The sequence below is a fragment of the Lampetra fluviatilis genome, chromosome 43, assembly GCF_964198595.1.
Source record: "Lampetra fluviatilis chromosome 43, kcLamFluv1.1, whole genome shotgun sequence".
In the NCBI taxonomy this organism is placed as follows: domain Eukaryota; kingdom Metazoa; phylum Chordata; class Hyperoartia; order Petromyzontiformes; family Petromyzontidae; genus Lampetra; species Lampetra fluviatilis.
In genome coordinates this window covers 989,726-999,703 of record NC_136317.1, presented here as the reverse complement: position 1 = coordinate 999,703, position 9,978 = coordinate 989,726, and the positions used below count along the sequence as shown (strand labels likewise).

The 9,978-nt window shown below is 49.9% G+C and overlaps 1 protein-coding gene across 2 annotated transcripts in view; it reads left to right on the top strand.

Annotated features, from left to right (window-relative positions):
- Window positions 1-311: 311 nt before the first annotated feature.
- The window catches only part of LOC144946981 (alkaline ceramidase 3-like), a 35,269-nt gene continuing 25,602 nt past the window's right edge, over window positions 312-9,978 (top strand). The window contains exons 1-2 of one of the 2 annotated variants that reach the window (XM_078876063.1): window positions 312-332; window positions 1,017-1,141. In XM_078876063.1, the coding sequence (XP_078732189.1) occupies window positions 1,039-1,141 (103 nt within the window). In that variant the 5' untranslated portion in view covers window positions 312-332; window positions 1,017-1,038. Of the gene's footprint in view, window positions 333-602; window positions 621-1,016; window positions 1,142-9,978 lie in introns of those variants that run through there. The other variant, XM_078876064.1, reaches the window with a different exon arrangement.

Here is a 9,978-nt window from a genome sequence, read left to right as displayed (position 1 = left end):
ACGTCGTATTCTATTATTTGATTTTATTTTCTACGTGACTTTACCGAAAAAACCAAAGAGTAACTTACGTACGGTTTAAATTGATTTCTACGAAAATGCTTCCATTTACGCTCCACGTTTAATTTTAATTTAATCAGAGCATTCTTGGGGGCCCCACCTGACCGATCGAAGCTGTCGTCACGACGCCACTGCCTTCGACCGTGTCAAGGTGGGAACCTGTCCGACTGATCAGTGAGCACAGTGACTGTGGCAACGGCGTCTCGCATCGCGAGGGTTAAATGCTGAGTCGAGAGCAAGCGGCAAGCAGCCCGCCTGGCTCCTTTATGTCCAAGGTGACCTGGAACAACGCATCCACTTGCACGTGCATGCAGATAATAAAGGCGCCCGTGTAGCTTGGCAGACTGTTGGGGCAAGTGCTGTTAGCGAGCACCTATTAAGGCCAGCACGACGCACGCGATGGGGGTGGGTGGCCAACACCACGCCCGGCCGCCTTTGTCTCCCCAGTGCTGATGTTTACACACCGCACCTGGTTACTCGTTTAAGGCCGAGACGACCTAGGGGAGGCCCAGGAATGGATCAGAATCATTTGGCCGTGCGCGGAAATTGAACTCGGGTTGCCGGTCCGTACCGCAGTGCGCTAACCACTGCGCCACCGCTCCCCCGCTCCCCCTCCCCCCTCCACGCACGCACACAGCACACTTGAACACAGTCTCACACACGCGCACGCGTGAGCTCTCTCTTACACACACCCCCCCGCCCTCTCTCCCTCGCGCGCGTGCACACTCTTATCACGCGCGCACACTCTCTCCCACCCGCACACACATCACTGCGCTCCCTCCCTCTCCTCTCTCATTCATTCATTCACGCGCGCGCACCGCGCACCACACGAAGCAGCCAGCAGCTGTAGCCCATTGCCAACTGCATTTTCCTTGCGCGCGCGTGTGTGTGTGTCTCTCTCTCTGTCTGTCTGCATGTGCCTCCTTGCGTTATCATCCTCTCCACACACACACACGCAGCGCGTGTTGACTGCACTGCGCTATGGCTCCCGTGGACAGCACGCGAGGCTACTGGGGACCGCCCACCGCGACTCTTGACTGGTGCGAAGAGAATTACGTGGTCAGCGTGTACGTCGCAGAATTCTGTGAGTACTGAACCAACACTCGCTCGCACACCCCTCCATCCGCATGGACCCACCAGTCGCGTGCGCTCACTGGCACGGCTTGTAGTCACAGTGTCGTACGATGATGATGGTGATCGCCTGTGTATGATGATCGCCTGAGTATGATGATCGCCTGAGTATGGTGATCGCCTGAGTATGGTGATCGCCTGAGTATGGTGATCGCCTGTGTATGGTGATCGCCTGTGTATGGTGATCGCCTGTGTATGGTGATCGCCTGAGTATGGTGATCGCCTGTGTATGGTGATCACCTGTGTATGGTGATCACCTGTGTATGGTGATCACCTGTGTATGGTGATCACCTGTGTATGGTGATCACCTGTGTATGGTGATCGCCTGTGTATGATGATCGCCTGTGTATGATGATCGCCTGTGTATGGTGATCGCCTGTGTATGGTGATCGCCTGTGTATGATGATCGCCTGTGTATGGTGATCGCCTGAGTATGGTGATCGCCTGAGTATGGTGATCGCCTGAGTATGATGATCGCCTGTGTATGGTGATCGCCTGTGTATGGTGATCGCCTGTGTATGGTGATCGCCTGAGTATGGTGATCGCCTGTGTATGGTGATCACCTGTGTATGGTGATCACCTGTGTATGGTGATCACCTGTGTATGGTGATCACCTGTGTATGGTGATCACCTGTGTATGGTGATCACCTGTGTATGGCGATCACCTGTGTATGGCGATGTGATGTGGTCGGAGCGGTGGCTCAATGGTTGGCGCACCGGGTTCTGAGCTCGGCGTTTCCACCCGAGTTCGATTCCCGGCCACGGCTACCATCAGTGGCGAGTGATGTCTGAACCACCCCCACCTCTGGAACCTCCATTCACCAACCCGCGCTGACCGGCGTGGTGAAGTATGGTCAAACACCCCCATGATCAACAATATGGCGTGGATGGAGGACATCGTCCGCCAGCGGATTGACAAAGGGCCTTGGCATGGTTCACTGTTGTACATTTCCCTTGTGCCAGACTGTATCCCAACACACCTAATGCACACGTGGTACGCACGGCTATACAAAATAGCATGTGACATTGCACGAGATATGACGGACGCATTGGGAATCTACGGATGAAATGCACCTTACGAATATAAATGATTATTATTATTATTCTAAGCTATAAGAGGAAGGTGCCATGAGGTGGAGTCTTTGCATGTGCGAGTTTATCTCTCTCCGTACGCAACCCTCCAACAAACCAATTCATCAACTTGGCCAAACATCGCACGCCGCTCGCATTGTGGGCAGCAACAAAAATAGTCTCGAGAATCAGTGAGGATTTCCCGAGTAGACGTGGGGCATTGTCATCACCTGCAGGTGTGTGCACACGTGAGTGTGTGTGCTTGTGTTACAAGCTGCCACTTGGACAATGTCGAGTGAGGGTTGTGCGCGTCGTGTGCTTGACTCGGAGAACAGGGCGACCCACCTGTGCCCCACTACCTGGGTTGCCTTAGCCCCCGCTTGCTCGTCACCCGAGTTCGATTCGCAGCCACGGCTACCATCGGTGTCGAGTGATACCTGAAGCGGTCCTGGGCTTCAACACCAATACCAACCTGCACCCACCGGCGTGGTGAAGTATGGTCAAAACAACCATCGTGACCAACACTGGATGAAGGCCTTCATCAGTACGGGACTGACAGAGAGTTCTAAATGATTAAACTGTAGTTACGTAATGCTTGGCATTGCTCTACGACTGCAACTGTGATGCTCGCGAGGGCTGTCTGGGTGCAGTGCTACCACCGTCTGCCGCAGTTCAGCTCGCGCGCCGTGGCCTCGTTCCATGCGAACCCAGCACTCATTTCCGAGTAAACATTTGCGTAAAAAAAGAACTCAGTACCTTTCACCACTATACAATCAAGCCGTGTAGAACGGTCTCTCCATGCTCAACGTGGGCAATGCTTGTACACACACACATCTCATTTCCCTCTACAGCCCTACACGACCTTGGTGGAAATTCTACATTCCTATAGCTGTGGGCAGTCTCGTCCGTACAGGGATGATCACTGCTGAGTCACCTTCCCACAAAGTGGTGCTCGTTTTATTAAACCCACCTTGCAAAGGGCGATGAGTTCAGTGAACCCTGCTGGAATATGAGACCCTTCACCTTCAGGTGGAGGTCACGTGCTCGAACCGCCGCGCTACGCGAACCGCGTTTTATTAATGTCCTTGAACAGGGATGGCACAATAAAACCAATTACCGGTGATGAATTACATTTCACGCACGAGCCAAATGATAGGAGCCGGGTAAAATGTTTTCGTTCAGCGCCGCACCACCGACTGTAAAAACCAAACTCGCGAGATTTCCATACGCATTTGTCAGAGGGCAAACGAGAATTAAATGTAATTCTAGTCGTTCCCAATCCACCAATGGATGATGGACTCCCCGTGCCATGTCCGTTTGTTGTCCTTCCCCCGCACCTCCGATTAGCGCGGTCGGCAACGTACGGTGCGAAAGAAGTTCAACGTACATACAGTGTTGGGGTTGTTGGTGATTGGTCCCCATGCCACTCGCCACTGATATTAGCCGTGGCTGGGAATCGCACTCGGGTGGGTGGGTTCCTCAATACTCTAGATACCAACAATATTAGTCTCAATGAAATCTGCCACTGCACCGAGAGATACAAATGCTGAAGATGGTGTCAATCTTTCAAACTAACTGAGAATAAATAACTAAAAGTGACTCAGATTTGATTCTACCTATTCCTAGAGCAGGCTGATAATTATCCAGTCACAACAAATTATCTACCCAGGAAAACTGCCCTGAGTCAGTCTCAAGGCTCATTTTCAGGAGGATCCTGCGTGGAATGTGGCCAATTGCATTATTGAGTACATGTGTGTATGTGTGTTTTCAAATCCTGACGTCCTCCAGAAAATACCATGGATATGAGATGAAACCTGCAGGTAATTATGATAATGCTCTGTGTTTATTCAGAAAATCTTCAGTGATTCTCAAGAGTCTTTATCTTGTGACGGTTGGCCAAGTTAATGGATGAGTTTGTGGATTGTTGGAGGGTACACAGCAAGACGAGAGATTAACACGTACAACCAGATGCTGGATGTAATCTCCGATAAAACTTCGGATAAGAACAAACACAAAATTCAGGTTGTGCCTGCTTTTCAACATTTATTCACTTTGCTGTTAAACCAATTTGACTGCCATAATGTCCCCACGTGCCACCTCGATTTGATTGGCTGTGTCATGGGGTGGAGAGCGATACTGAAATAATTGACATGCCCACAGAGTCTGTCCCAGAGGAGACTGATTATGAATGAAAGTCTTCCACTCGATAGGTCGGCAGTCAGCAGCAGTGGCCTGGCTAGACATTGTGGACGCCCAGTGGAAGGTGCCACCCATTCACTGCCCCCCCCCCTACCTGGCCTAGCCCGACTGGACACCTGTGAAAAAGCCCGATATAGCTCATTAGACTTCTCCTCCAGGGTAAATACAGGTTCTGATTCAACACTCCTGGGGTAATGGCACCACCCCCAGCAAACACGAGCCCATCGGCCACGACGGCTTGATTTTTCGACTCGTACAAACGCCAAATGTGCTCATTGTGTGGACAATAATGGCAAGGAAAACGACGCAGTTGCTCGAGTTAAACATTTACAGACATTTCCAACTGTGAGGTTGCTCTCCAAGGTCGTTGTTTTCCACGTCTCAGGTACAACTCAAGAGACGTGGACTGACTCCTATATTTAGATTATACACAAACACATTCTTGGCCTTAACAACCCCTAGTTTTTGCACCTTAAATGCACCACTCTGTGACAGCTAATGTTTATTATAAACAGTAAGTTTGCGCTGTGGCGTGCACTGCTTTTAAACAAGCAGTCAATTTGGTGGCCCTTTGAAATCGAACCACTGCTGGGCATAGGTGTCCCCACGCACGTGACCCCTCGCACGTGTCCCCACGCACGTGACCCCACGCACGTGACCCCTCGCACGTGTCCCCACGCACGTGACCCCACGCACGTGACCCCACGCACGTGACCCCACGCACGTGTCCCCACGAGGATCTCCACCTCTTCAAGGGACGTATTTCTCAGTCAGCCCAAGTCTATCAACACTGTGCATCAGCAGCATCAGCAGCAGCAACATCCTACAGTAATAACTCAACAAAGTACCGGTACCAGACCTCGGTACAAATCGATTCCTGCCACCTGAACACAGACGCAGATCGCTGGGCCGTCTGGGTCTAACCTGGACTGGTGGCAACCCGAGCCAACACACCGGATCAGTTCCACCACACTTCGCCACTCTGGTCGGGTGTGGGGTTTAATTTCAACCAATGAACATCTGACCAAAACCCCGCACAGACACAGGTTGCACGGTGTGTGCCGCTCGCACGCGTGTAGCCCAAACGTATCAACCCGTTAATTAATTTTGCAATTATTTGTGGAATGGATGCGCTATTTAGAGCAAGTGTTCATTCGTCGGAGGAGCCAAAACAACTCGCGTGCATTAAAAATAAACGGATTAAAATATTTGTAGCGAGAGTCAATTTCCACCCAACGATAATCATAGTCTGTGAGCTGGGGTTATTTTTTTTCTCCGACTGTTATCGTTGTTGTCATTTGGTTCCTTTGCAAACGTCGGCAGCTCAGTGGCCACCCGAACATTCGCGATTAACGTCGAGTTTTGAATGGAACTACATCTCCAAATTGTCACTACTCAGTGAGTGAGTGTGTGAGGAGGCCCAGATCGATGTTAGTGGCCTCCAAAATGCTTTTCAGACAGGCACTAAGCATCACAAAGCATTCTGTGGAAACCCTGGGCCCCTGTCATATTAACGTGGAATTTACACTCTTTTCTTGGTCGTAGTAAATATGAATGAAGGTTGACCTTCCACAACAATGTGCGCCTAGGATTAATGCTATCGGAAATACACATCTGTGCTGTCAACAGGCAAAACACTCGTCTTCGCCGTCTTCGCTGTCATCGCCGGTTATGCTTCATCCACTGCTGGATGAACGCCTGCCAGAGCCCGCTCACATCTCTCACGATCCGGCGATATAATCAAACTTAACATACTGTACTTTGTTTTAATCGCGTTGTGACGCAACGTACACACAACCAACTCAACCGGTTAACAACTAAATATTTATTTTAACGCTCCTTCTCTGTTCGTAGTGGTGCCAAAGTCTAAAAAAACCAAACAAACAAAAAACCTCAGCGCATTCATCAACAACAACAACAGTGCGGGCCGTAGAAGAGAAGTCAATCGGAGGTGACATTTTGGGCGATGATTTCCTCCACAGGCAGAGGTGGCCTCTCTCTGTGCCGTGAGCGAGGCAGTCCGTCTATCAGGTGGAGGACACGCTGCCGACCGCCACGCTCGTTTGAGTCGGGAGACGCTGTGACTTTGTAAGCGTTTGCGAGAGGTTAGATTGTGGGACTCTGAAACTTGAAATTGCCTCTTTTTTGTGGTTGATGACTCAGATCCCTTTAACGTTTGGTGGCTACCCCGACATCCGCCCTGCCGAAGGTGGGGAACCCCTGATAAGCCACGGTACAGTGATGATTACAGTACAGGCAGACTCCGCTTAGCGCGACCCCGCAGAACACTCTTTGTCCTGGAGAAGAAATAAAAAATATGGGGGGGAAATGAAGAAAATCAAATACAGTCGTCAAATTATTCAGCCCAACTCTGATAATGCCAAAACAATTTAACACGGTGCAGGTGAAACAGCTGATTATCTCGTGATCGTGAACCCGATCCAACGGAATCCCTTTACACAAGCCGGAGACACCCCGCTGAGAAGCATTACGCCTTAATGAAGGGAAACCTCATCCAGTAGTCATGGCAGTCCCTTTGAGGCTTAAGTTTCCCTTTATTCCACGGGATCCTAAGAAGCCTGAATGTCAGTTTGGCTCAGATAGCCTGTGGGTGACCTCCTTTATCTTATTTATTTGCTTGTGTTGAAATCACTCACACCCAGAATGCCGTGTGACTCATGGGATGTGTGCAAAAATATACTTTTAGATATATATTGTTTTTTTACGTGGGAGGGAACAGATACGAGAAGGAGGCATAGTCTGCTAATTTATTTGGTTTAGATGATCATTTTACTGATCTAACGATACACGTTCGTAAAGGCATAGCTCTGCGATGGGATTAGGTTCGAGCCCTGATGCTGGCGGCCAGGCAATGTGTGCACGTACCTTGAACTTCTTTTGCAACGTACGTAGCCTGCCGTGCTAATCGCAGGTGCGCGATGCACACAGCGTGTACCCTCGGGTATTTACCAGCATATAACACATTGTTACTATCATATCAGGGCCAATTTAAAATCTTGGTATTCTGTGACCTTCTACCCCCTCCCTTGAGAGGTTTTGTTGATTTGCCTCTGCCAAGCTGCGACAAGGTCAATGCCCCACGTAAGCTCGTTTTTGTGAATGCACCCGAGAAAGTGCCCTGAACTAAACTATTTCTGCGCTTTCTCCTTCGCCGCATCCCGTGCCGAGCCAGGGTGAATTGTACCATACAGTAGACACACAAATGATGAAACGGCGCTGCCGGCTTCTCTGTGGCCTTTAAGCCAGAAAAACCGGTCCTGTTGTGCTGGAAACGTCCCCGCTTCAACAACCTTGCACCTACTAGCCGCCACCTCGTCAAGGTTTGAGGAATGTCCGGCTCTGTGCAGACTCGAGTCCAAATAACCAGGGACAGATCGTGGGGAAATAAGGAAATCTCACCGCACCACCAGAAGAGGGGAGATCTGTATGTGCATGCGTTGCCATGAGGGGTGTATTGTTTGTACGCAACTGACAACAACAACAACCCCGGATGGTTTTGATGTTTCGGGAAGACTCGCTCTTTCCCCGGGAGAGCAGCCGCCTCAAAAAGAGGCCAGTCCATGGGAAAACGAGCACAGGTGGCAGACCTGGTCACGTGCCTCGCTATTGAAATCTGGGTCACATTTCACAAGTGTATTGTCGTAATAGCAGTAAGTAATTATGGGAGTGACAATTCAATACCGTGCTAAGTGAATGAAGCGTCAATTATAGCCGCGTGTCTTCGAGGTCACAGCGCTGGGCCCCGCACAGCTGAGAATCTGGGTTCGAATCCACGTTTCGGCAGCCAGAGATTTAGACGGGATCTCGAGGGCAGTGAAGTTGAGTGGGCTCAGCTGAGTCACCGATAACAGCATACAAAAAAACCATCAAATGACATTTGGTTCATCTTCTTGGTTCTTTCGGTAAAGTCACGTAGAAGGAAAATAATAAAATAAAAAAATAAAACATAATAAAATAATTCTCACGACGTTTCGGCCACAACGCAAGCAGCCGTCCTCGGGTGAAGACCAGGTCTGTCGGGGAGACAGCTTTATTTTATTATTTCCCTTCTACGTGACTTTACCGAAAGAACCAAGAAGATGAATTCCTGCAGTCACGAAAGCTTTAAATCGAAATTTGACATTTGGTTCTTTGGAACTGAGTTTGGATAAATTCCAGTTATGAGAATTGTTAAATATCGGTTTGACTGTTACGTAACGAACATTCATTTCCGTGTAGACGGGTGAGTGTGAAAGCACTGCCACTTCTTGTGTGGACCAGAGGTCATTTGAAGGTGAGGGGGGGTCTCAGAGGCGGCATCGTGGTGTCAACTTCCGCGGGACGTTCTCGAACACCGCGGGCTGCGCTGCTCGGCGACACCGCGGGGAATGTAGCGTCTCTAGTGGCTGCACGAGTCTCCGGAACCCACGAAAGACATTACGAATCTAAAACACGGTCATCGATTCTCATGTGCACGCTTCGATAAGTGCACCGTGAGCTTAAGGATCAATATTGACGAATAAATGCATCGTTGTAGCCGGAGGGCTCTACTAAGTCTCTTTGTCCCGCATTGCGAGATCGGCTTGGTTACATTTAAAGGCGCGTTTTGCACGTGGCAGGAAAGTGGAGCACTCAAGATAATTGCCAACAAAAACACCATGCCTATGAGGCAGCCGTGGTCAAGGGTCCACACAGATGGATTTAAGAATCAATTCGATTTTCACGAAATGTGTGTCGTGAGTCGTGAGCCGTGAACCACTCCGCCGTCTCAGCGAGACAACCGCGGCTCCAGCACCTTGCCAGCAAACTGGGATTCTTCGTCTGCTGTTATATATATGTGTGTGCGTCTTTATCCTAATTGACTACATTTGCTGTGTCATTTTCAAATGCGGCAAATTGGACCCCCACGCCGACACACGACGGCCTCCTCTCTTGGGGGAGTCTTGAACGTCCCCTGCGAAGCGGATTGTGCGTGGCGTAATTGCGGTTATCACCGATATCAGGGCCGGATTAAGGTTCTTGCAGTCCCTGGGCACTTCTGTTTCGTCGGCCTTGAGTGATCAACTCCCCATCAGCTAGTGCTGCCGCTGCTGCTTCTGCTGCCCCGTGTCACGGGTGCCGCTGCCACTGCGCTTGTGTCACTCGGTACTTCATCCAGACGCTGGACAGATGTCGTTACTGATACGCTCATTATTTAGCCCATGCCCGAATTCGATGGGAGCGCGCGCGCTGTGTGCCGCAGATAAGCAGATTTCATTTGAAATTTATTTTTTTAAAACAAGGTGAGCCTCAAAATATTAAAAGCGAAAATGTCTTCAACTATATTTTTTTACTATGGTTACATTTTTTTTGATCATACAAACAAAACTGTAAATAATAACTCGTAGGCCCTTTAGTCGTCGTATCCTATTAGATAATACGGCCCTGACTGCTGTGCGTATTAACCAGGGGGGGAGGGGTAAGCTGCTGGATTCGAACCGCGAACCTCTGCAACGAGCGGCGACCCCCGCCCACCGCTGG